The sequence below is a fragment of the Crocodylus siamensis genome, chromosome 1 (assembly GCF_052110815.1).
Source record: "Crocodylus siamensis isolate JL-2025a chromosome 1, ASM5211081v1, whole genome shotgun sequence".
NCBI classification, from domain to species: domain Eukaryota; kingdom Metazoa; phylum Chordata; order Crocodylia; family Crocodylidae; genus Crocodylus; species Crocodylus siamensis.
In genome coordinates this window covers 180,557,100-180,583,878 of record NC_143395.1, presented here as the reverse complement: position 1 = coordinate 180,583,878, position 26,779 = coordinate 180,557,100, and the positions used below count along the sequence as shown (strand labels likewise).

Here is a 26,779-nt window from a genome sequence, read left to right as displayed (position 1 = left end):
ACTGATCCTGAATGGACTTGTAGTCTTACCTGGTATGGCATAATCTTACTCTGCTGAATTCAAAGAAGTTTGTTGCCAATGATGCCAAGTAATATCTGGTTTAAGACCCAGCAACCACTTACATTCTCTGAATTTAATGACTAAAAACTATGGGTTTTTTTCCATTAGGAAAATGTAACTAAGGGGTTTTTTTTGCAGATCGTTAAATCAGGTGAAAATTGAAACTGAGTATTTAAATGTTAATAACTTAAAATGCATGTGCTTCCTTAGTTGGAAAATCATTTGGTTTGGCTTAATTGTTATACTGAGCATGCATAATGGAACATTTCTTTGCTTGCTAGTGGCTACTTAAATGTACAAGGCCTGTGCTTTTGTAAGAGAAAGCATTTTATTTGATGCTCTAGCCAAATGATTCTAGAGCAAGGAGCATGTAAGATTCCTAAACTGTGAATACCTCTGAATTTTTTTCTTTTCTTAAAAAAAAATAAATAATGAAAAGGAGTGAAAAAATGAAGTTGTCTGTTTAAAATAAAAACATTAAATATAAGACCAGAAATACAGGAATATTTGTTCTAACAAGCACATAAGTTCTCTCATTGTACATTTTTTTGTTGTTAATGTTTGTCAGAAAAGAAGCCACAAGAGGTGAGGTAAAGCAGGTTAACTTTTCTGTTGACACCTTACTTTTTCATTTTTCTGTATCTGATCATTCAGTGAATACTAAGTTTCAAAAATCAACCGCTAGAAGGATAATTTTCTGCCTTGGTCTAATAGCTGTATTAAGAATAGAAATATATATACGTTGATGAAAGAGAAGAGTAAAAGGTAATCGCATCTACAGTATTACTTTTTAACCATTTGAATTTTTTCTTTCAGACTGCAGTTCGCCATGAGTCCTGTAATGGCTTGTACAAATTATCCCTTTCTGGTTTGGATGGGGGAGACTCAATTAATCGATCTTTTCTGCTACTGGCGGCATCAACACTATTAAAGTTTCTTCCTGATGCTCAGGCACTAAAGCCTATCAGGGTGAGAATGTAACTTCACTTGCATGTCAGTGGTAAATTTGTTATTTGTTTTTTTTTTAATTGAAGGACAGAAAAGATTATAAAGAAAAACAATGGGGAAAAAAATTTTTGATCATTATGGCTGAAATTCACCCCTTTCTGGAAAGCCTAAGTAACATATAGAAATAACAATTATTTAACTAGAGGTCTTGAAATTCATTCCATTTTTTCAAGAATAATACTGTAATCCTGAATAACTTAATATTTAGTTGTTTTGTCTGGATTTATACTGTGAGGAGTAGTAATTGTTTTTCAGATTTGTTCGTTGGATTAATCCAACTTAATTTCTGAAAATAGGAAAGCCTTCTGTTAAACCAGTGCTACTTTGTATGTGGCTTTTTTTAAAACCTTTCTGATCCCAGTTCTGCACAGAAGTCAGCCTTATTATCACCACAACAAACTGAAGTGACTGGTTCATGCTGTTTTAGACTATTTAGAGATAAGTTAAAACCAAATTTAGGAGGTTTCCTCAAGGCTTTGCATCAGCTTTAAATAATCTGTTTCTACATTAGTTTGAATAGGGAGAAGGCTTTCCTGCCTCTAAGTAGCTGTCCTGTTGTTATCTTACCTGTTATTGAAGGCTGCCAAAATCTTATTTCCGGTTGGGAGGTCAGATTCAACAAGATTTTCTTAGACCAGTTAGGAAGGAGTGCAAATAAAGTAACATAGTTCTCAACAATGCAAGAAACTGTATCAGTAGCATTCTGCTTCAGCTATTCTGATTAGCAATTTTGTAAATTATTGTGTTAAATGTGAAAGTAAAAATATTGTGAAACATTCCCACAACTCATTGTTGTTGTAGTTGTTGTAGCTTTTTTGGGGAATTCTGATTTTTTAAGTATTAACAGAAAATTCAAAAGAAAATGTAACTTTTGTTTTATCATTTATTTTTTATGTTAGATGAAAAGTGCATCATTTCCATTCCGGAATTAATTTCAGTTTCTGTCCATTATTTTATTTGGTCTCCGATTAAGATGGATGTTGTAGGAAATAGTAAATCTGTTAACTGCTGCAGAAATATCCTTACCTTGTTTTACCCTACTTTTTAAGCTGTCCAAATTGTTCTTCAGGCATAGTTTTTGATAAAAAATAAAAAAATAAAAATATCTTTTTACAGATAGAGGATTATGAAGAAGAACCAGTGTTGCGACCTGGTTGTAAGGAGTATTTTTGGTTGCTATGCAAACTGATTGATAACATACATGTAAAAGATGCCACACAGGTAGGTGCAATTTAGTTTACTCTCAATTAACAGGGGTTTTTTTTGTTTTTCGCTGTTTTTTTGTGAGTTTGATCATTATGATCCTTTTGAGTTCACCCCAAAACATTGTCACCTCAAATACAAAAACAACATTATGTGGTCAGTTGCATTTATACTGGTAAAATTTTGCCCTTAAAATAAAATAAGCATATTCTGTATTTAAAATAAGTGTGTAATATTTATGGATATTGCTTTAAAAAGAGAGAGGCTATTATATGCATTTATTAAATAACTCTCTTATTACTTAATAAAATACAAAATACCCAAGCTCTCTGAATCATCTGGATTTTAACACTGAAATTCATAAAATAATTTACATAGAATCATAGACAATTAGGAGGAGATCTCAGGAGGTCATCTACTCCAACCCCCTGCTCAAAGCAGAATTGTCCCCAGCTAGATCATCTCACTCAAGGCTTTGTCTAACTGGGTCTTAAAAATCTCCAAGGATGACAATTTCACCACCTCACTGGGTAACCTGTTCCAGTGCTTTACTACATTCCTAATGATAAAGTTCTGTCTAATAGCTAACCTAAACTTCCCTTGCTGCAACTTGAGACCATTGATCCTTGTTCTGTCATCTGCCACCACTGAACACAGTCTAGCTCCATCCTCTGTGGAACCACCCTTCAGGTAGTTGAAGTTTGTTATAAAATCCCTTCTGTCTTCTCTTCTCCAGACTAAATAAACCCAGTTTCCTCAGCCTTTTCTTAAAATTCATAAGCCCCAGCTCCCTAACAATTTGGAAGCCTGCCAGTACCTTAATCATTAGGGGTGCACTGATAGAGATTTTGGGGCCTGATACCAAAAGCTGATATTTAAGGAGGTATATTGGCCAATACCGATCCGATGTCCAATACAGCTGCCATCAGGTGGTAAGTTGGGTGTAGTGGAAGGGGAGGGGGGAGGGAAGGGGCATGGGGAGGGTGATCGACACCCCCCCCCATGGTGAGGGAGGGGGCAGGGGCAAGCACTGCCCAGCTGGAGGGGGGGCAGCATGGAGGCACAGTTTGTGGGGTGGGGGCAACTTCTGCCACTGCTTGCACCCTTGGGCGGGGCGGGGGGGTTGTGGCTCTGGATCTGTGTGGCGTGGAGCAGCTGCAGGGCAGATCTGGAGCCAGTGTTGCATGGGGCTGTTCCCATCAGGGGCTGGGCTCAGCGGGCTTTGGTGGCACTGGGAGGAGGCTGCAGCCACCCCACGTTTTGCCGTAGCTCCACTTCCAGCCCTGCGCCGCCAGGCACAGCCCTGGCTGAACACCCTGCCTAGGGAAAAGTGCCAGCAAAAGCCACAGCGGTGCTGGGCAGCAGCACAGGGTTGGGAGTAGAGCTGCGGTGAAATTTGGGTTGGCTACAGCCTCTTCTCAGCAGTGCAGGAGCCTGCTCTGAGCCCAGCCCAGCCCCTGGCAAGAAAAGCCCCACACAGCACCAGCTCTGACTACCCTGCAACAGCAGTCTGCCCCGTACCACGCAGATCTGGGAGTATCTCCCCTGGGGCACAAGCAGTGGTGGGAGCTGCCCCCACTCCATGAACTGCTCCTCTGTCCGGTCCCATCCCGTCCCTGCCCCTGCTGGGCAGCACCTGCCCCTGCCTCACCATGGGGGGGCATTAATCTGCTCTCCCATGCCCCTTCCCTCCCCCCTAACTTTCCAACATACCAGCTAGAGGCAGCTGTCCATGCTGCTAGCTCTGCTCTGTGCTGTGCTGCAGCTGTGCGAAGCACGAGCATTTATCAGCCAAATTATTGGCCCCATCGGGCTGATATTTGATATAGATAATTTTCTTTATATCAGTACTGATCTGATATTGGATGGATGTATTGGTACACCTGTATTCATCATTATAATAAAATACATTCTATATTCCTATATATTTTGGTGTTTTATTTAGTTTTTTTATCATGGAAAATCAGAGCTCCCCCTGCCCCCTTTTTCTCACAAGGATATGGGTTCAGCTGTGGCCATTCCTTCTCTCGGCCGCCCCCCGAGCTGCTACTTAATGGCACTGAGCAACCTGATATGCCGGTGCCCTGCATCTGCCCATGCAGTTACTTCTCACTCCCAACCCACAGCCCCCCACCCCCCCGGTCCGGTTGCTTCCCCTTACTCCCACCCTAGCCCTGTTGGTGCCCCTCATTCCCAACCCATAGCTCTCTCTGCTGGAGGGGGATCCCAGTTGCCCCCTACCCTGGCTGGCCCTGCCCAGACTCACAGAACTCCAGCAGAGGAAGGAGGAGGGGGGCCTTCAGGGGCAGCAGAGACCTGTGTAGCTGGGCTGCTAAGGATTGATGCACACGCTCACACATGCACACGTCTGCCCCATGCACAGCCATCTGGACAGTCCCCAAGCTTTGGCCCTCCAAGTTCCCCCTCTCCCATAGACTTACCTGTATCCAGCTGCTGGGGCTGCTCGCACTACACTGCCTTGACTGTATTGCCAGCCGTGTGTGTTCGCACATAAATGCACATGGTTCTCCCAGCCTTCAGTTGCCTTCCTTCTGCTCCCCTGGACTAGTCCCAGCCTGCAAAGAGAAATCCAGCTTCCCACTTCAAAGGGGAAAGGCTGCATTTTTCTCCTTTAAAAGGGAAAATAAATGTTTGCCTGCATTTTTCTGCAGAAAATGAAAAACTTATATCCCTGTTGATCCCTTATAGTAGTAAAAGCGTAGTGTCTGTATCTGGTCCCGTAGAGCAGCAGTGGAGTCTGCTGCTGCTAGGGAGAGATTTCAAAACTCAGAATTTGGGTTCATGAAAGTTTGTGTTCTATATATCTATGGCTATCTTATTTAGTTGATCTAAAAAGGTGCATATCTACCTTCTGAGAGATTCCAAGCCATGTTTTTGCCACTGAATTCAGGAGGGGGTTTTTTGGGGGGAAGGAATGTCCCTTGACCTGAGCATTTGCGCAAAAATAATGGGGTGAATTCTCTTCCCAGCAGTAGTGAAATCCAGTGCCACTCTTGTGAATTTAAAATTTTTGGAGTGCCTTGCACTGTGAGATACACTGCTACGCCTTGCTTGCTGTTGCTTCTACATGACAAAGCCTCCAGAGCAAAAGGGAGAGGAAGGACTACTGCAGTTGTCTTCTGGGCCAGTTATGCCTCATGGCACCCCTCCTTAGAGTTGAGGCACCCCTCAGAAAATGCCAGCTCTTTCTTTCTCACTTTCTTTTTTTTTTACTACAAAAATAGTTTTGTTGCAACAAACTCAGAAGGACCGCAACAGGTCAGAATTTTTTTTTAACGCTATGAATTCCTGTTCAAAATTTCTGAGTGTTGCAGCACCTTGGTTGAGAACCAGTCACAGTGGCTGCTATATTTGGTGCCAGATGGAGCTGTTTCCCTGTAAGTCTAGAAGCCACAAAAGTATAAATCATTTTGGTCAAGACCATTTGCTAGGCTGGAGTCCAGTCTTTTGCCAAGAAAGTTGATCCTTTTAGCAACAGGAACTGGAACTTATACACACAGAAGCCAGACAGGGTGACTGGGAACAATTAATTTTGGCTACTTTTGCTATTGTCACCTAGTTTGTGATAATGGGCAGAGGTTGCTTTTTCTCAGGGAAGTTCACAAACTGCTTCATCCTTAAAATGAAAGTAGTATAATTATTATTTGTGTTTATTGTGATAGCTCATAGAGATGAACCAGGAATTGGGGCTGTGTTGTAGTAGGCACTGTACAAAGATAAATAAAGACTGCCCTATAAAACCTAAAAAGGTGGGTCGTAGAGTGAATTATATGATAACAGCAAGGACGTAGGTAGTCTGGGGGGAAGATTATAGGTAGGAAAGGGTAAGCTAAATGGAAAGAAAAAGTAGAGATAGAATAGACGCTAGAGGGAAGGGGTTTGAGGGTGATAGGGCAGAGAGGTGGGTAAGTGGACACATGTAAAGTTAACTTGAGGGAGAGGAAGAGGGCTGATAGAAAATAAGCCTGGACCTGTCTCAATTCTAAAAAGTTTTCTGTGTGTCCAAAATCACATTTTTGACTGCTTCTGTAGTTGCAGACTGGAGTGTCCAGTAGGATCTTCTCTGCAGTTTATAATCTATGTTTCTTTACCCATATTAATAACTGATATTTTTGTAACTTGTGGAATTGAAGTTGGAATTTGAAATTTACAATATAATCAACAAAATATTAAATCGTGTTGCACAAATTTTGATATAAATACAGACTTGTTGAAAACTTACATTTTAGATGTTTTACATTTTTCTATATCTTGTTGGCTCCTGAAATTGCAGATTCTTCTTCAAGAAATTTATCTGTAGTTGCAAACTAAGTTTATTTAGGACAGTTTATGAATCAAATAAGAGATATAAAGTGTATAATTATTTTCCATTTATGTTCCATTTTCTTGTTTGTTTTTTTTTAAATCCAGACAACGTTGCTTGATTTAGATGCCCTAGCAAGACACCTGGCTGACTGCATTCGGAGGTAAACTTTGCTAGTGATAATTTTGTGTGAAATTTTCTGTTTCATTGTTAATACAGTAAAAAAGCCTATTTTTTCTTTTTTTTTCTGTAGCAGAGAAATCCTTGACTATCAAGATGGTAACATAGAAGATGATGGGCTAACAGGACTTCTGCGGCTTGCAACAAGTGTTATTAAACACAAGCCTCCCTTTAAATTTTCCCGGGAAGGACAGGTAGGGATAAAATACCTAGAAAAATTATCAAACAGATAATGTCATGTTTTGTTACTGTATTCTTTAACCTTTGTTCTTTCTTGAGTATAGGTGCTGTAGATACTGGTTTTATGGTGATTGCCAGAAACACGTTTGCTAATTAGATTGAAAGACAGTAAAGTGGAGCTTATTTTTGCATCCTTTCCCCCTATCTTCAGTGTGTTTTTAATCTGAAGCACAATTGTCATGTTTTAGAGAGCCTGTTTAATTTTGCTTACTGTTTAATCAAGTTCTTACAAATCACCAATACCTATTATTCCTTGGCCAAATCCTGAGGCACCCAGTGCGCTTATGAAAGATCTTAACATAGCTTTTAAAGCTGTGAATCAGCTGCACAGCTAGACAGTTTGAGCCACAAGAATTCTGTACCATTCCTCCTAATCCTCATATGTGTTGTGGAGATTGAGGCAAAACAGAATTATAGACAGTTCTCTGCACTTCTTGGATGCACTTGGCCCAAACCCTGACATTGACAATAGACTTGAACATTGTTCTTCTTCCCTGTGGCAGTGGTCAGCCTGTATTGCAGCTTAGCTTTTTAGGAGTGAAATTCCACTTCTAAGATAACAAGCAAAGCCATTTAACAACATGATTTGCTCTGTTCTCCAGTGCTTTGTTCAAAAGTATTTGGCTATGGAAGAATTGCACATGAAAGTTGAGACTATTGCATCAAGCCTCATCTATAGCTCATAGAAATCAGTGAGTCTTTTTAACTGACTTCACTGATCTTTAGATCAGAACCATGGTTAGGTTTCAGCAAGTAGCTACACTTAATCCTGTCTGGTTGGCTCAAAGTCCCTTATAATTTGCTGACATTCATTGTCTTCCTTAATAATTTATATTTCAGATAATTTGATTATCTCCTTCTAACTTGGGCATTAAGTGAAATGTTTAGTATCTTTAATAAGAGTATTTACAATGTCTTTATGTGTAGAGAATATGCTTTGTAGGAGAGTAATAAGACAGGAGTCTTCCTTTGGATTTTAACCTATATAAATAACTGATAGTTGAACAGTGGGGAATGGGATGTAGGAAAAAAACAAGTGATTGGGCAGTAGAATTTAGCAAATCTTGTTAAATATCTTTTTTATTATAATGAACTATAAGATCGGTTTGGAGGTTTTTGGCTCATTTTGATAGCTTAACTTTGCGAGATTTAGTTCTGTAGACTTCTTAAAAGAAGTTTGTTTTAAGAAGGGATTGGGTAAAAGAGGGCCTGGAAAGCAGGTCTGGATGGAAAGTCAAGGCATTAGAGCATAGTGTGAAACAGTGCCAATCACAGAGGGGAAGAAGGACATGAGAGACGGTTGGCTATGTAGCTTGGACAGAGGACTAAATGAAAAAACAAAACAAAAAGGTAGAGGGGGGCAAAGTTGGGTAGGATTTTAAAGATTAAGTGAAGAATTTAGATAGATAGGTATATTGTTGGGAAGCCAGGAAACAGGTTTGAAGAAGGGCTTAATATGAACAGAACAGTGGCTACAATAGATTCTTTTTTTCAAGAAACTTTTTCTTAAAGACCTGAGTCCCAACACATTATCTGACGATAAGTCTTGAACTAACATCGTTTTTAAAAGTATGTAAAATTATATATCACGTTATAGATTATTATTTATTTCACAGTGCTACTTTGCTGCAAGCAAGTTATTTTCCTTTTAAGTAGCATAAAATATAAAGTACAGGATTGCTGGAGACAGTGTTTTTGTTTTTTATTTTGAGACATTTGGGCTCTCTCTCTCCCTTGTAAAAATATTGGAGGCCATTCAGCTTTGTCCAGGATATTCTGAGGCTTAGGCACATGCCAATCACTTTCACTTCAAATTCACACTCTATCCTTGTAGAGAACAAAGAGATGGTTCAGCACATACACCAATAGTTTCTCTTCAAATCGGATAAATCTTTTGCCTTGTACTAAAGATTTCCTCTTTTAGGGGACCTTCAACAACATGTCAGTAGGACAGTTGGCCAGATTCTCTTTCCCTCCCTCCTCCAGCATAAAAGAAACTAGCCTCAAATAATGCGAGGAACAGGCTTATAAGTTACAGAAAGGTAAATCTGCCACTACCAGCTATTCCCCAGTGTGGATACTTCATAGTTGGTTGGAGCCTTTGCATCCATACACACTAGCAAAGGCAAATATGTACTGTTTGACCTGTAAGACTTTGGCAGATGTGGTCCTTTCAGGAGTTTTTCAGGTCAAGCCAAAAAAAGTTTGTAAAGTTCCCACCAGTGGCCCAGTCCTTTTCAAAGTAAAGAGTTCCAGTGTCCTCTTCTGCGCTTTCAAGCGTGTAAAGACAAGCATGTGCAAGGTGATATATCCTTTCCTAACCTCCTTCAGGTCTTCCTTCCTTCTGTTTTTGGCATATACAAGAGCTTGGGAAAAAAATCCTACTGGTACCTAGATAGAAAAATTTGACACTAAAGAAATCAAGCATTCCAGTTCTGGATTTCCTACAGGGTGGGACTAGATTACATTTTTTGAAGTGTGAAACAGACTAAGAGTGCATCGAGTAACAGAAAACTTCTCTTAACGCAGTTGTAAGAAATAAGCATGCAATCTTACTAATAAGGTTCCATCCCATGGGGAGAAATTTTCTGATTGTTAATGCTGTAGATGGCCCTGTCCACATGCAGTGAAAATAAGACCACAGAGACTTTTCATGGAGATACTGTAAGCTTATGTGCTTTGTAAAGGATCTTTTCCTAAATGCCAGGGAAAATTTAGAAGAGGAGTTTGGCTCTGTGGATATGTTGGGAATTTATGGGAAATTACAAGGACAGTAGTTGTTAACGTCTACTTAATGCAGTAATAGATATAACATGTGTGGATATCTTGAGCTCAGCCCTCAGATGGAAAAGAATTTTATCTCTTTGAAAAAACCCTAAGAAAATTTTCTTTTTAATGACTCACTCACCCATGCTCTGGGATTTTAGAAATAAAATTGATAGACCATCAAATGACAACTAAGGGTGACATTGTTACTGAAAATGTATGCCAATAATTCTAGCCTTGTTAAAGGTATTAACAGCTTGTGAATGTAAGAACTACTAATTAAAGTATATTAATGATGTTCTGCGTCTTATTTCTATGTTGACAACTAGTTGAATCCAAGGAATTCAGGAAGTGGCACTGTAATGGCATGTATTAACTTTTATTAAAACTGCTGTAGCAGCAAGTTGCATCTTGTCCTCAGGCTGACCTCTGACAGATATAAACTGGTTAAAAGGAAGAGAAAAGCTTTTAAAAAATGAAAGAATAAGAATTTAGTTAATGTAATAAAATAAAAATGCACCTTGTCGTGTAACAAATAAAAATGGAGACTCAGCAGGCAGTCAGTACACATCTGTGCTTTTGCTAATTGATCCCGTTCAGCACTCCTCAAACCCTGCTTTTTCTTAGCTTTTGGTTTCTGAAGATAAGAAAATGTAACTATGACTTAGTCAACTTTGCTTGTAGACAAGCTTATAAATTCTATGACGAATTTGTGGACGAACAGAATAGCATGTAGTGATAAAACTTAACCCTGTGGCCCTGTTAATGTAGCAGTCCTATTACTATTGCATTTTCCCCTAAGTTTGCTCTCTGAGTATCTGTGTGGCCTTTAATTTGCTAACTAAAAAAGAACAGCTGCCATATTCAAAGCTCAACTAAACAATTATTTTTAACAGCTATTTCTGTAAAAGCATCTAGATGCAGACTTTGGCTCCTGGTCTCACCCTTAGTCAAGATATATGCAAATAAACTGTTGAGCTATTTCTTTCTAAATTCCATGATGTCTTTTTGTCTTTGTATAAGCTGTTGCTACTCTACTCAAATTATGTCTATTATTGACATAAATTCACTCTGTAAGCTGTAGGGGAAGAAAGGTCTTTTATATCATAAAGAGCCAGAGAGAATATCAGTCTGCAGAGTGTGCTTACATTGTCTTCTGTCTCCTTGAAGAAAATATTCTCTAGAATTTTTTACTCGGACTTAATTGATTCACAGTTAACGTAAGATAATTAGCCTGTAGGTACTGGGTGCTCCTCAAATGTATGTTCCAAGCTACCGACCTGTATGTTTTATTTAGGGCTTACTAGGCCAACAAATTGTATTTTATCAAATAGTTCCTAACAGTTAACAACTCGCCTGTGACAAGCAAAGTCTCATCCTGTCAGCTGTCCACTGTTATCATTAATGAGCAAATCAGCCTGCCCTTTTATAAACCTATTATAAATCAGTCTGTAAAGCTTCTGATCCTTCCTCACCATTTAAACCTTCTGCACACAACTTTCTCCCAATTTTTTATTACTTCCTACTAGGTGCATCTACATGAGAGATTTACTGGGCAGTTGACTAATTATCTGCACAGTAAATGTCTCGGCGTCTACACATGCACCCCTATTAGGGCACACAGAACTCTGCAGCAGGGTATTTTAAAAGTCCTACCCTGCTGCAAGCTTTTTCATGAGCACAGGGTGCTTCAGTGCTAATGGCAGGCAGCCCCTGTGCTGAAGCATCCTTGTGTCTCAGCCAGCTGCTTGGCAGCATATGAAGCCTGGTTGGAGTAGCCCTGACACCCGCCCCCCCTCCCCCCCCAAGTCCCCAGGAAGCCTGGGCTACTGTGACCGGAGTCCATGTGCTGTGCATGAATAAACTCCAGAGCATATTGCAATATAATATAATATTGCAGTATGCGCTGGAGTTTATTTGTGTACATTAATTGTACACATACATGCTCCCACTATGCATTTAAGAGTAATGTTGCTTTTGAAAAATATAGTTGGATTATCATACCTTTGAGACCTTTGAATTGTAGGGTTGCCAACATACACTTTATTTTTTTTTTAAAAGCTAATACTGTTGAATTAATATTACTAAAATACAATATTGAAAGAAGAGTATAGATGTGCTCCCACAGCATTTCCAGTGGAAATATTCATCTGGAAAGAAATGTAACAAATTATAACTTTACATTTGTTAACCAGTACTAATATGACTTGGAACATCTATGTTTTATACTGCCTCTTTAATCCATTTATTAATGTCCCTATTAACATAGTTTTACTTTGTTTGGGAAATGTTTTAATGTATAATTTTAATCATAAAGTCTATAATTATTGTTGTAAACCCTAAATATATAGTTCAGTAATATTAAAAGTCAACATTATATGAACAATATGAAAAAGACTGATAATATGACCCTAATTAAAGTTTTATGACTAATTATTCATAGATTTTTAAGTCCACAGAAACCATTAAATCACTTAGTCTGATCACTCGTGGATGAAACTGGCTTTTTCAGAAATACTACTGAAAGCATGGCTGGATGGGTGAGATTCTGTCTCTGTAGAAGTCCCTGGACTTTTGCCGTCTATTTCAGCAATGCCAGGCTTTTATTCTTTTTATACTAGAAATTCTGTTGATCTTTTATTTCAGTTTGTTTTTCTCACATCTAGCATAAGTACATGTTCTTTTCATTCTGGTTTACTTCATTTATTTACAGAAGAGAAAATTGTACTAAACTGTGAAGTGCATAAATTTCATAGTGTTACAATGTAGTTTTCAAGGTATAACATGTAAGATCTGTTGAAACAGTTATCTTTGTTATGTTGTAGATTCCTCAGGTAATATAAATCTACCATTATAGAAACTTTTCAGTTAGTTAAAATCTGTACTTTACTGAGTTATGGATGTTTGGCAGCCTTCATTCACTTTTTTCCCCTGCTAATGTTATATCAAATAGTAGAGTTGTGTAACAGCTAAGATTAATGTGTCTTACTCCTTTTCAGTGGACTCATTTATTTTTCGGTCATGATAAGACATTTACAATGCTGCTTTTCAAGTTATGGGAATTCTACCTTTTGGTACAGTGCCTAATTTAAAGATGATGATATAAAGGCTGCACTGTTAAAATTTACAGTTCAGAATGTATGTATAGAATATGTAAACTGTTTTTATTTGATGAAGAAGCATTCATAAAAAGATTGAAATGATATGAAAAAATATGTCCGTGTTCTTTTTAATATTTATGCAAACTGATGTACCTACTGATTGAATTGTTTTACAGGAGTTTCTAAGAGATATCTTCAATCTTCTGTTTTTGCTGCCAAGTCTAAAAGATAGACAACAGCCAAAATGCAAGTCACATTCTTCAAGAGCTGCTGCTTATGACTTGCTGGTAGAAATGGTAAAGGGGTCTGTAGAAAACTACAGGCTGCTCCACAACTGGGTTATGGCACAACATATGCAGTGTAAGAACTTTATTCATGTTTAGTTTTTTTTTAAGTATTTTGTGCAAAATTAGAGATATTTCAGTATTAATATTTTGGGGCATGGATTTTATTTAGAAGATCTTGGTTTATAAAGATCACTTAAAAAAATGAGAATGTACCTCAAGTGCACACTCCCACTCTAACCCTTATGTCCACTCCCATGCTGATTCAGCCTGGCACAATGTCCCAGTGGGGGATTTATTTGCATCGCCAATAGACCCCTTTGGAAACAGAGAACCTGGACTTCACTCTCAGCATTGTTTCTTGAAGAGGGAGTACATATTGTAGAGACTGTAACTTAGAGAATTCCCTCAGACAGGTGCTTCAAGACAAGTACAGCTTTTTCCACACTTTGATGTCACAAGAGGCTAGTGTTTTGCTTGTTTTTTTCCTCCGTCCTAAGCTGTATCATGATGACTTCATCTCTAAATCTAAGACTCGAAACAAGATTTATTAAGAATATATAGTAAGAGTTGGTTTAGCACAAAAGTGTATTCAGATATCTAGACATACTTGGCATAGTTAAACTGGGTGCATCTTAGAAAAATTGTAATAAAGGCCTTATCGGAACTAACATTTTCTTAAATATCCTTTCTGTTCTGTTACTATAGAACGGTATCACAAGGGGTGCTAGTGTGACTCGAGGCTTTAATAGTATGCATATAATCTTTAAATATTTCTGTTCTTGAAACATTTTCTCCTTGAATTAATACCCCTTGTTTCCATTTAGTATTTACCATATTTGCTCAAATATAAGGTGAGGTTTTGCCCTACAGTCAGCCTGGGGGAAAAAGTTCCTTATCTTGCATTCAGGTACAAGGAAACCTAGTTAGATACATTGTCTCATTAAGCTGATACCAAGAGCAGCATGTGCTCAGTAATGGACATACAATGAAATGCAGCCAGCACTGAGCATGACTGTAAAACGCTTGACCCATATTGGATGAACATACTGATGGGAACCTACCAGAAGAATATGTTAGTGCTGCCCATCTGAATAAGATATATGCTAGTATGCATTGCTGTCAGTCCCCCCTAAGTGGCAACAAGTCACTGTGAGCCACAACATTTAATTCACTTCCTCTTCGTCTTCACTGAGCTGTCTCCCTTGCAGCAGTTTTAAAAAAACTAAGTCTTTGGATGAACTAAGTCTATGGTTACTTATAGTAATTTGCCTATATACAAGTTATTATAGACAGGTTTATTTCAAAGTCAGTGTTTAGGGTCTGACAGTAAGGAGGGGGTGAGATGTTGCAGGGGGGAAAAAGTTGTAGGGGCAGAGGGCAAGGGGGCTACTTGACACCCCCCCCTCCCCCCCCCGATTTATTTTTCCAACTGTAGCAGTGGGAGAGGGACAAATTCAAGGCAGACCTCCAGTGATTAGTTGCTATACCTGGAAAATTATAACAAATGTATACATTTTCCATACATGGAATCTAATTATTATTTAATTATCTTATTCAGGTGGTCTTGTATTTAAGTGAATATGATAAAATATCTGGTCCTGGAAGTGCATATGCTCACTTTTTGGAGTGACTATAGTAGCATATATGTCGTTCTCTTCTACTGGATTCGGTTTCTGATTTTTCCTTCTTGAAGAAGCCTTGACAAAGGGCAGCTCTTGCCCTCAACTGAGCTGTTCATGACTTCTGATAGTTCACAGAATAATCACAACTTTTGGTAAAAGTAGGATATTTTGTCCTTCCCAGTATCTTTTCTGAGGTTGATTGAAGTGGCTATTCCAGTTGCATGTGTCTGACAGGATCAGGCTTTGGGTTCCCATTGTCAGTCTGTTCCCTTTTAGCTTTTCTCTTCTGTTGTCATATGATGCCCTTCCTAGTGATTACCATCTTGTGCAGGCATTTATGGTCAACTTCCTATCTGTACTCATAACTCTGAAGCGCAGCGTTAAAAGCAGTGCTTCCTTTGTATAAATGGGAAACCCTGTTCCCATTTATCTATTTTATTTCCTATTAAAATTCATAATAATTTTCCTGGCATCTTTTTTCAGCTTTTTTTCTCTTTGTACTAGTTTGTCATCTTAATCTGCTTGTTCCTCTCTTTCTAGTTGCAGCTTTCCTCCTTGCTTCAGTTGCAGTTTTTGCCACTTGAGGTTCAATGTTCCTGATCATTCTAGTTTCTCTGGCTTTTTCTCCAGTGTGGATGTGCCATTAATTGTGCTTTCCTCCAACATAGTATTCCTTAGATCATTTTTCTGTTCTCCAGATCTATCTGTGCCTGTGCCTGTCTTTCCCCAGCTGATCCAAATCACTAAATCTCTCTGAGTTGGCACCAAATCTTCCAAAGCTGATTCGGCCAAATCAGTTCAGGACAGTGATCCAAATCTCTGAATTGAATCATTGTCCTCCAAATCGGCCGAATCTGAATTGAATACTTCCCTATTCACACAGGCCTAGTGAGTGGACCTCCTCCCTAAGGCAGCAGTCCTGTGGCTACTCTGGAAAGGGTTGTCTTTTAAAGATTTGTCATCTGAAAAAATATCAACAATTACATGCAGATTTGGACAGTGTTGTCTCAAGAAATTAATTATTGAGTGCCAGTCTGGAAGAAGATGTCTACTCTTTTTCTTTGTTTTTCTTTCTGGCTGGCCAGAGTTTGGCTACAGTTTGGAAGTTTAGCTACCTTTCCCATTTATAAGGGTTTTTTTATACCGCATGAGCAGAAAGAACTTTAAATAATTGCATTTGTTTCTTTACCTAGTGTAATATGATGTTAGATTCCTTTCAGAATAGAATGCTTTAGGTCTAGCTTTGATTGTGCTAGGGGTACCTTAGCTAATTGTCAGAGCTGATCAAGCCATGGCTGGGAGGAGAATCTCAAAGAACATGAGAGTCAACTTCATGACCTTGAGCCTTCAGGATGCTGAAGTAGGAAGACTACTGAATCTTTGGAATTGTGATTAATTTTGGACCTCCTGTTCATGGAAGGTGGGTAGGTATCTGTGATAACCAGAAGACCCCAGCTTTTCTCTTAAAGTTGAGAGATATGTCTAATCAAAGGAGAGATGCCTGCACAACTTGAGAAATGGGAATTAGGTATTCTGAGTGTTCTTCCAGTGAGTTCTGTTGGGAGTCATTGGAAGTGTAACATGGCCTAGAGATCACAGCTTTGAGGCCTCAACAAGGCCACATGCAACTGGGTAGATGCTAACTCTACTCTGAAAAGAATGAATTGAGACCTTAAGATTTGAAGAATTCAGTTTAGGCAGGGAATTGTGTCTGACTACTATCTTAATTAGTACTCCTAAGAGACAGTATTTTTTGAGAAAAGCTCTGTTTAAGCTTCCCAATGGCCAAAGTAACTAAGGCTAGAAACAGACGTTGTTTTTACAGCAGGATCAGCTGTGCTGGGATGTGTCCCAGCATAACTGATCTGGTTGATTGGCAGGTACAGTGTGAAACCTCCATCCCAGAATCCCCTGTTCAGGGCTGTTGGAGAGCGTGGGCAGCCTGAGCTACAGGGATTGCGCCATAAGCAAACAGAGATGCCTTTGAGAATAAAGTGCAACAAACTGACCATGTATCATCAGCAAACAATTTTAGGCACTTGGAACATGACAAATGACAAAACCAGCTGTTTATTCAAAACTTGTACCACCATAAAATTATGGCTGTACAAGAGCAATGTTTGTTTGAAGCCTAAATGTTACCACATCGTGGGGACTGCTGCTGAAATTTTCTGGAATAATTGAACGCAGACCCATTCTTTCTTAATTGTAGCTACACTGATGATCATGATGTTTTCTGAAACCAATATCAAACTGAAGATTAGGTTGCTAAATTAAATGTGTAGAATATCTGGTGGTTCTGGTATATGAAGATTTCGTTCTTCAGTTCAGTGTGTATTTCAGTTTAGACATTGGACCTTCTGGACTAAGACCCTCCTTGTTCATTTCTCCATTTCTGACAACAGAACATGTTTTCTAATAGGGTTTAGGAATAGTATGTGGCATCTTCAACCTTTTCTTAAGGAGCTTCGGGAGGACACAGCAAAGCCTAGTTGACCCTAAATTGGCTCAAAGGTGGATAAAACATTAAACCATGTTTTTGAGCACTCTGACAGTGAGCTCCCTATGACAAGAATTCATTATTCCAGTATATTACAGAGGACGACACCTTGGGACAAAAAAAACGTTGCCTCCTTTCTTTGAAAATATTGATATAGCTGTAATTGCCACTACCTCTTCATGGTCCTTCTTGCAACAAAACCATTTTAACAGCCTTTTTTGTTTTCTCCAGGGAGTTGAGAAAAGGATGTGTTGTTATCTGGCAAAGCCAAGTGCTTAAACTATGTCTGTCATTGCGAGACACCCAGAAAGTGCAGAAATCACTGTACATCTTATAGAATGTGGAAAAAAAAATACTTGGTGGCTTGGGAATAGAACCAGAAGGGAGCCTCACGCAATTTTAATCAACTTCACAATAGCTAGATGGGTATCTGACTCCATTTTGTAAATTTTATTGGGAGAACAGCAGGGAGGTCTGAAGATTTGAGTTCCACTATATCAGGGGTAGGCAAAATATGGTATGTGGGCCAGATCCAGCCCTTGGAGGGCCTTTGTCCAGCCCACAGCGGGTGCCTTGGTCCACCTGACCCAGGCATTGTCTCACGGTGGCGCATCCTGCCACCCCCTGGGCACACAACAGGGTTGGGGCAGCTCTATGCTGGACTGCCTTTCTAGGCAGCTGCTGACCCCAGCCCCGCGGTACTGATAGAGACCCGCAGGCAGCGTATAGAGCTCTGGAAGAAAGAATAATAGTCAAGCAGAGAGGGATAATTGTCAAGCAGACAAGGTGGGACAGCAACTGTGGAAAGCCTTCATGGAAGCTGCAAGGCAAAGAAGAAAATAGATATAAAAAGCCTATCCCTGTACTGGCTATCCCCTGCATGACTAGCAGATGGGGAAAGCCATCTCACTCATATGGACTGTTGGCAGCCGTATCACAGACAAAGGTTCATTATAAAGAGAGAGAGAGAGACTGTCAGGTTGAAATAATAAAAACAGTATGTGTAACTTGCCTAGTTTTATACTTTGCTGCCAGCCATAGGATGTAAATGAATTGCAGGTATAATGCAGAGAAAGAAGTGTTAGTCAAAGCACTTAGTCTATTGTCTGACCATTTTAGCCATGCATCCTGGTAGAGCCACATCTTTCTTCACGCTCCTTTCCCAGTTCCTTTTAGTTCTCCTACCACTTTCAGGTTTCTTTGGCGTGCCTGACTTCAATAGTATAGGGGAAACTTTCCCAACTGGAAAAAAGAAGGGATGTTTGTTCCTGAGGTACCCAAATTAATCCAAGATTGTATTCAGTGCTGCTGTGAAATAATTTGTTTTATAGTTTCACTTTTGCATCTTATTTCAAATAGTTTATGCCATTAAAGAGAAACTTATGTGGGGGGGGGTGCCTTCTGTAGCGTGGCTGTGATCCTCTTCCTTGGATCTCTTCAGCATATTTTAACAAACTGCTTCCTATCCTTGCAGTTGACAGGGCTTTTCTAATTTAATTCTTAACAGTAAATCTACTCTGTCTAATATAAACAATGGGTAGATTTGTTGTGTTGCCTCATGAAAAGACAAATTCCTGAAAGGAGCCTATGGGTGCCAAAGACTCCATTTGGCTTCCCTTCAGGTGTGACGTGGCTGTGTGTATGGCTGATATTACATAAGACATAAGAGGATGTCACTGTGGTATTAGGGGTCTGAGCATGAGTGGCTGGTGCTTGTCTATGGTGTGCTGGGGGTGGGGCATAACAGGTCGCTAAGCAGTCTTTTTACCTTCAGCCTATTAAGTATTTGTACCTAATGCTTCCACCACTGCTGGCTTTTTGCTTGCGTTCAGGGTATAATGCTGGGAATGTTAGAGTGAAGAGGAAGACAAAAGAATGACAAGTAGAGGGGAGGGGGGGAAGAGAGAAATCCAATAGAGATGGTGGAGAAATGAGGGGTGGGGGAGGAAAAGATAAAATAAAGTAAATACATCCTATAGTGTTCCAGAAACTACGCCACTTTTCATAGTTTCATAGTTTGTAGGGTTGGAAGGGACCTGAGCAGATCATCAAGTCTGACCCCCTGCCATGGCAGAAAAGATTACTGGGGTCAAACAGCCCCAGCAAGGTGATTGTCCAGCCTTGTCTTAAAGACCCACAGGGTAGGAGCCAGCACCACTTCTCTTGGAAGTTGGTTCCAGATCCTGGCTGCCCTGACAGTGAAGTAGCACCTCCTGATGTCTAATCTGAATTTACCCTCTGCCAGCTTGTGACCATTATTTCTTGTCACTCCTGGTAGTGCTCGGAGGAACAGGAACTCCCCCAATGCCTGCTGATCCCCCCCTGACTAGTTTGTAACAGGCTACTAGATCCCCCCCATAGCCTTCTCTTGTGGAGGCTGAACAGGTTTAGGTTCCTGAGCCTCTCCTCATAGAGCCTGCCCTGCTGCCCCCAGATCATGCGAGTGGCCCTCCTCCAGACCCTCTCCATGTTGCCCATGTCCCTCCTGAAGTGCGGCGCCCAGAAGTGGACGCAGTACTCCAGCTGTGGCCTGACCAGTGCCGCATAGAGGGAGAGGATCACCTCCTTGGACCTGCTTGAGGTGCATCTGTGGATGCATGACAAGGTATGGTTGGCCTTCCTGACTGCATCCCCACACTGCCGGCCCATGTTCATCTTGGCATCAATGATGACTCCAAGATCCTTTTCTGCCTCTGCACTGACGAGAAGGGAGTTCCCCAACCTGTAGGTATGCTGTTGGTTCTTCCTCCCCTCTTCCTTCTGATGTGGTACTTTTGAAGGAAGATAGTTAAAAGCAGCAATCGTTGTTTAGGTACTGGGAGAAATCAGGACCAAAACTTCTGCTCTAAGGAATTAAATTGAACGAAGATCCATATCTTTAAAATGTATCCTCTACTTTTCACATTTTGTCACTTATTTGTTAGTGAAAGAAACAACATTCTGAATTGTGGCATATGGGAACTATGGCAATTGCCTCTCTCTGTTAGCTGCCATGTTTCAGCAAGCCTTTAAAATTAATCTAGACAAATAAAAATAGTTGGCAAGTGCTAAAATTTACATTTTGAAGTACATCTCTTTGCATGCATAAGCTGGTGTGCAGTAGATTTTGAAGCTTCACTTAAGAGGTCTACTGAAGATTATTTCCCACTGTGAAGTTGGTTACTTTTTCACTATGGAATTGCTATAGAAAAACAAGCTTTCTTAATATCAGTAGCTTACCAGAAATACATTTTGTGAGAGAATTTAATAATATTTTGAAAAAGGTGTGATATGTAAAAGAAGAGACTTAATATCCAGTAATCATAACTTATTTTGTTAATAATGAAAACATGACTGTTTGCTACTTTGGACCAGGTTTGGGCTTTAACACACAAGCTAGAATGTCATGAAAAGACACATTGCCTGAGATAGAGGACTGAGAGAGATCTGTGCTTGTGGCGGGGTCATAACACCTTCCAGAGCTCCTGAGAGTTTAAAAAGAGCTGATACCTTAAGCCGGTGCTAAGGAGAGTGCAATGTGCCACCTGCCGTACCTTCATATAGTTCTACTAGTGAATAGCCAAGAGGGTAAAGTGGGATGTGTGAAACAGTGACCCTGCCTACTTGGCTAGTTATTCTAAAGACATTAGAAAAGAGCAAGTCTTGCATCTTGAGAATGCAAGGAACTACTGTTGTGCCTAAAAATCCCTCTCTCGTCCTTTTGCATTTGCTGAAGGAGCAGGCATAATTGGGCTGATGCCTGTACATCTGGAAGTATGATATAGTAGTGTAAAGTACAATATTGTGTTAACTGTTTATTTTATTGTCTTTTAAAATGTACTTTGACTTGACTTCAGTTTTTCAGTTCATATTTTTTTTTCCAGCTTCCCACGCACCTTACAAATGGGATTACTGGCCACATGATGATGTTCGAGCTGAATGTAGGTTTGTGGGTCTAACTAATCTTGGAGCAACCTGTTACTTGGCATCCACTATTCAGCAGCTGTATATGATCCCAGAGGCCAGGCAAGCCATCTTTACTGCTAAGGTATGATTTCTGGTTTTATTTTCAGAAAGTTGGAAATTATTTAAGTGTTCCCTTTATACAGATGCTTAGGCAATTATATAAGCTATGTTTTGAGGATCAAATAGTACTTGGTTGATGGCTCAAGTTGAAGAGGAGGATAAGATTTTTTTCCCTAAGCTTTTCTAGTACAAAATATGATACGCTTTTAAAGTACAGGTGTAATAAGTCCCCATTATTAAATCCATTCTGGTGGTATGAAATATTTCTATAGATCAGTGGTGATCAACCTTTTCAGCTCATGGGCCAGTTGACTGATGCTGAATCAAACCATGTGGGCCTGATCTGGTGTGCAGTGTTGGCCCAACTGGGGCTTGATCTAGTTATGAGGAGTCGGCCCTGGCTGGGCTGTTGTGACAGCATTAATGGCAACGTGTGCCTGCTCTGCAGGGAGCAGCCACTTCCTGGTGTGCATGCTTCATAGAGCCAAAGAGTTCAGGAGGGCACAGCACTGCATGACCACTGGCTAAGTACTTGCAGGTACTGGGAGAAGGACGGCAGGAGAACAGGTGTCTATGCGATCCCTGGCACAGGGTCTCCCAAGTGGTGAAGTCTCAACACTATGGCCACCTTCCAGTCTGGCCACCCCTTCCACCCCTACTTAGGGATCCTTGTTACCAGAGAAGAGGTTGCTAGGGCCAGGCATTGGGGCAGGGTCCATGCGTGCAGCAAGGAAGCCTGCTCTCTCTGATAGCTCAACCATGTAGGAACACCTCAGCTAGGGCTGATCCTGTGTAGCTGTATTCCACCCAGGCCATTTTTATGCAGCCTAGCTTCATCGAGCCCAACCCTTCTGCAGTGGGGCTTTTGGCAGTGAGGGAGTGGTGGGCTACATTACATGGCTTTGTAGACTGGATCTGGCTTGTGGGGTGGGGGTTGAGCAGCCTGTTATAAATTATAGTGAATCAAGATGATGTGTACACAAATCTGCCTATTATTCCCATATCCCGTAATTAGTGTGTATTTATGTATCTGCCCTTAGATTGTGAGCCTATCAGAGCAGGGAACACTGCTTGAGTATTTGGAAAGTGGCTGATATTTAGTGGGGACAACCAGAAATAAATATTCAAAAATATTATTAATATTTATTACAATAATTATTGTTAATAGTTTACTGATCATTCTGAGACTGGTAGCACATCATCTTTACCCTAGAGGTCAATTTGACATACTGCATCTCAAGCCCTAACTTCTTGTTCCTTTCTGATCACTTTCATTGGAGGAACTCCTTTTAGCTATTTGTCAGTTGTTGTTTCCCTGACCACAGTTCAACTAGGATTGGCATGTAGGAAACTGAAGCAGCTGCCTGGCATTGTGCCACTCATCAGAACACTTGCAATTAAGTCTACTTACACATGTCAAAAAAACCCACAAAACGGTGCTTTATTTTAACCTCAGCATGCCCCCATTTCAAGCAGCACATGCCCAGAAGAGGCATTGCATTAGTTTGACCTGGCTCACCCAACATTTGCACAGCTTAGGCACTTCAGCATTGCTTTTTTGGTGCTTTTATTTAATAGTTGATTGAATCAGCTTTAGATAAAAGCACCAAAAAGCCCTGTTGAAGCACGCAATCTATACAGATGCTGCGGGGTCAGGTTGAACTAATGTGCATCCTCTTCCGTTCAAACACCATTTGGGGAGGTGGGGTTTCACATCTGTTTGCACCGTAAGAGCTTAGCACCATTCTGTACTTTCCCATTTGAGGCCAACTTCCTTTGGGTCAGTACCAGAAAATGGTTCTAAATTTAATATTAGTCTCTCTTTTATTTCAATGGGAATTGGATCTGTACATCGGTAACAAAGGATGATGTTACCAATCTACAAATAAAGTATAAAGTTTTAGAAAACATTTCCCATTCCATAAGATGTCTTTCATCAGAAAATGGTTTTTGTGAAATTAGGTTGTACTTATTTAGGAAAAACAAAAGAATAGGAACATACACACTTTGTGTATGAGTATATGGATGCCTATGTCTTCTGATTCAAACTCTAATGAAATATTAAAATATCTTTCTAAAAAGAAAAATATAACCTTAAGTGCTTACCTTTGCAAAGAATTGTATAAAAAGAACATATGGAAAATTATAATCTTATTTTATTTATTTTTCAGTATTCAGAGGATATGAAGCACAAGACCACTCTCTTAGAACTCCAGAAAATGTTTACATATTTAATGGTAGGTTTTAAGAAGAACTTTGGCCAAAAATAGAAAGAAGTATATGATTGTATCTTTGTATTTAAGTATAGCTAATATTTTTAATAGGTATGAGATTAAAGGTGTGTCTTTTATCACCTTAAAGCCATGATTAAGCAAAATATGTAAGCATATGGTTTAAAGCAGTGGTGCTCAACCCTTTTCCCTGCTGAGCCGGATGGGTAGTGCCCTGTCCATCCATGCCCCAAATCTCATTGGTAATCCTGATCCAGCACCGGTCCTGTGGGCGGAGCGGACATGGCCCAGCCCCATGGGTTGTATGGGGAAGGAACATGGCTTGGCCCTGTGAAGAGAAGGGGCTCCGCGTGGCTCAGTCCCACAGGGCAGAAGATGGTATGGTGTGGCTGGTCACCAGCCTAGCCTTCCAGGGAGAGGGGCCATTGCCCAGCTCCGTGGGAGAAAGGGTCCATGACTTGGCCTCACAGGGGAAGAGGTGTGGCCTGCCCCCCCCCCCAACCAGTCTGGTTGGGGGGGGGCAGAGTGTGGCCCAGCCCCAGTCCAGATGTGGGAGAGAGGCATGGTCCAGCTGTGACTGGCAGCATGGGGCTTGGGAATTTGGCGGAGGGGTGGAGAGGAGAGGGACCATATTAATGGTTACCACACCCCTGCTACCGAATTTCCTGCCCATGAGGAGCCCAATGGGCCAGATGCAAGCACTCTGCATTTGGCCTACAGGCCAGAAGTTGAGCATCCCCGGCTTAAAGTAAGAACGTACTGTAATAATTTTGGTACTTAGTCTGTTTATATGATGAGAGGTAATAAAGATGCAAACCACCCAAGGGTGTCATGGGTCCTGGCACCACATAGTCAGAAGAGAGCAGACCCTGCATCTTCACAGTGTAAAGAACTATAATTGTACCTGAAAGTTTCATAGTTGGTAGGGTCAGAAGGGACCTGAGCAGATCATCAAGTCCGACCCCCTGCCATGGCAGGAAAGAGTACTGGGGTCAAACGACCCCTGCAAGGTGATTGTCTAGCCTTGTCTTAAAGACCCCAGGGTAGGAGCCAGCACCACTTTGCTTGGAAGTTGATTCCAGATCCTAGCCGCCCTGACCGTGAAGTAGCGCCTCCTGATATCTAATCTGAATTTACCCTCTGCCAGCTTGTGACCATTATTTCTTGTATTTCTGGTAGTGCTCAGAGGAACAGGAACTCCCCCAATGCCTGCTGGTCCCCTCTGCCTAGTTTGTAACAGGCCACTAGATCCCCCCCATAGCCTTCTCTTGTGGAGGCTGAACAGGTTCAGGTCCCGTAGCCTCTCCTTGTAGGGTCTGCCCTGCTGCCCCCTGATCATGCGAGTGGCCCTCCTCTGGACCCTCTCCATGTTGTCCACATCCCTCCTGAAGTGCGGCGCCCAGAAGTGGATGCAGTACTCCAGCTGTGGCCTGACCAGTGCCACATAGAGGGAGAGTATCACCTCCTTGGACCTGCTTGAGGTGCGGTTGGCCTTCCTGACTGCATCCCCACACTGCCGGCCCATGTTCATCTTGGCATCAATGATGACTCCAAGATCCTTTTCTGCCTCTGCACTGACGAGAAGGGAGTTCCCCAACCTGTAGGTATGCTGCTGGTTCTTCCTCCCCAGGTGCATCACCTTGCACTTGTCAGTGTTGAATCCCATCCTATTCTCATCCGCCCACCCCTGTAACCTGTCTAGGTCCGATTGCAGCCTATTCCTTCCTTCTAGCGTGCCCGCATCCCCCCACATCGTAGTGTCATCGGCAAATTTGAACAGGGTGCTTTTTACCACCTTGTCCAAGTCACTGATGAAGATGTTGAACAGTGTGGGCCCGAGGACCGAGCCCTGGGGGACCCCACTACCCACGTTCTTCCAGGTCGAAAATGACCTATCCACCACCACTCTCTGGGTGCGGTCCTCCAGCCAGTTGGTGACCCATTTGACTGTGTAGGTGTCGATACCACAGTCCCCCAGTTTTTTCATGAGAATGGGGTGAGAGACAGTGTCAAAGGTCTTCCGAAAGTCCGGAAAGACTATGTCCACTGTTACCCCTGCATCTAAGGATTTGGAGACCTGGTCGTAGAAGGCCACCAGGTTGGTCTGGCAGGACCTGCCTCTAATGAACCCGTGTTGGCTGCCCCAAAACATAACCTACCCCACTGGCCCCTCGTGGACATGTCAGGATAATTCTCTCAAAAAGCTTACCCAGGATTGAGGTAAGACTAACTGGCCTATAGTTCCCCAGGTCCTCCTTCCTCTCTTTTTTGAAGATGGGAACCACATTGGCCATCTTCCAGTCCTCTGGCACCACACCAGAGCACCACAAATGTTTGTAAAGCCGTTCCAGGGGTCCTGCAATGACCTCAGCTAATTCCTTCAGTACTTTGAGGTGGAGATCATCTGGACCAGCTGATTTGAATACATCCAATCCCTCCAGAAGTTCCCTGACTAGATCCTCACTGACCCTTGGCCTAGGTGCGCCTCCCCTGGGGCCTGAGAGGGGCCCAGTATGGGGGCTGTTCCGGTTCCTGCTCAGGGAAATGGAGGCAAAATTGTTAAACAGGTTAGCTTTGTTGTCTGGTGTGATGACCAAATTTCCTAGCATGTCTTGCAGGGGCCTCACGTTACCCAGTACCTTCTTTTTGCCTCCTATGTATTTAAAAAAGGATTTCTTGTTGTCCTTGATCCAGGTTGCTAGTCCCAGTTCCACCTCCGCTTTGGCCTTCCTGACCGCTCCCCTGCATCCCCGAGCAACCACAGTATAATCCTCCCTGGTGATGGGCCCTCCCTTCCATTGGGTGTACACCTCCCTTTTAGCTAGAAGACATTCCCAGATGCTTTTGGTGAGCCATGGGGGCTTTTGCGCCCTCCTGCTCTCTTTGATCCGTGTTGGGATTACCTCCCTTTGGGCTTGGAGGATCGTCTCCTTAAGGAGCGACCACTCTTCTTGGACAGCTGGCTCCCCTCCCCTCTGGGACCTCAGTGCTTCCCTGACTATTCTCCTCAGCTCATTGACGTTTGCCCTCCTGAAATCTAGGGCTGCTGCCTTGCTGCAGGCCTTTGCCACCTTGCGCTGGATGGTGAATTCCAGCAGGCGATGATCACTGTCGCCCAGGGGGTCCAGCACCTGCAGCCCCCTCACCAGGTCGTCACCCGTGGCCAGCACCAGGTCCAACAAGGCGTCTCCCCTTGGGGGCTGGGGGGAGCTGTGCACCTCCTGGGTTAGATGGAGGTCCTGCATTTTGGGT

At 41.6% G+C, this 26,779-nt stretch overlaps 1 protein-coding gene across 3 annotated transcripts in view; it reads left to right on the top strand.

Annotated features, from left to right (window-relative positions):
* The window catches only part of USP34 (ubiquitin specific peptidase 34), a 242,410-nt gene that overhangs the window by 147,282 nt on the left and 68,349 nt on the right, over window positions 1-26,779 (top strand). For all 3 annotated transcript variants that reach the window (XM_090050232.1, XM_090050214.1, XM_090050223.1), the window contains 7 exons: window positions 877-1,029; window positions 2,185-2,289; window positions 6,703-6,758; window positions 6,849-6,969; window positions 13,059-13,242; window positions 21,155-21,318; window positions 23,468-23,533. In XM_090050232.1, coding sequence (XP_089906358.1) covers window positions 877-1,029; window positions 2,185-2,289; window positions 6,703-6,758; window positions 6,849-6,969; window positions 13,059-13,242; window positions 21,155-21,318; window positions 23,468-23,533 — 849 coding nt within the window. The remainder of the gene's footprint in view (window positions 1-876; window positions 1,030-2,184; window positions 2,290-6,702; window positions 6,759-6,848; window positions 6,970-13,058; window positions 13,243-21,154; window positions 21,319-23,467; window positions 23,534-26,779) is intronic.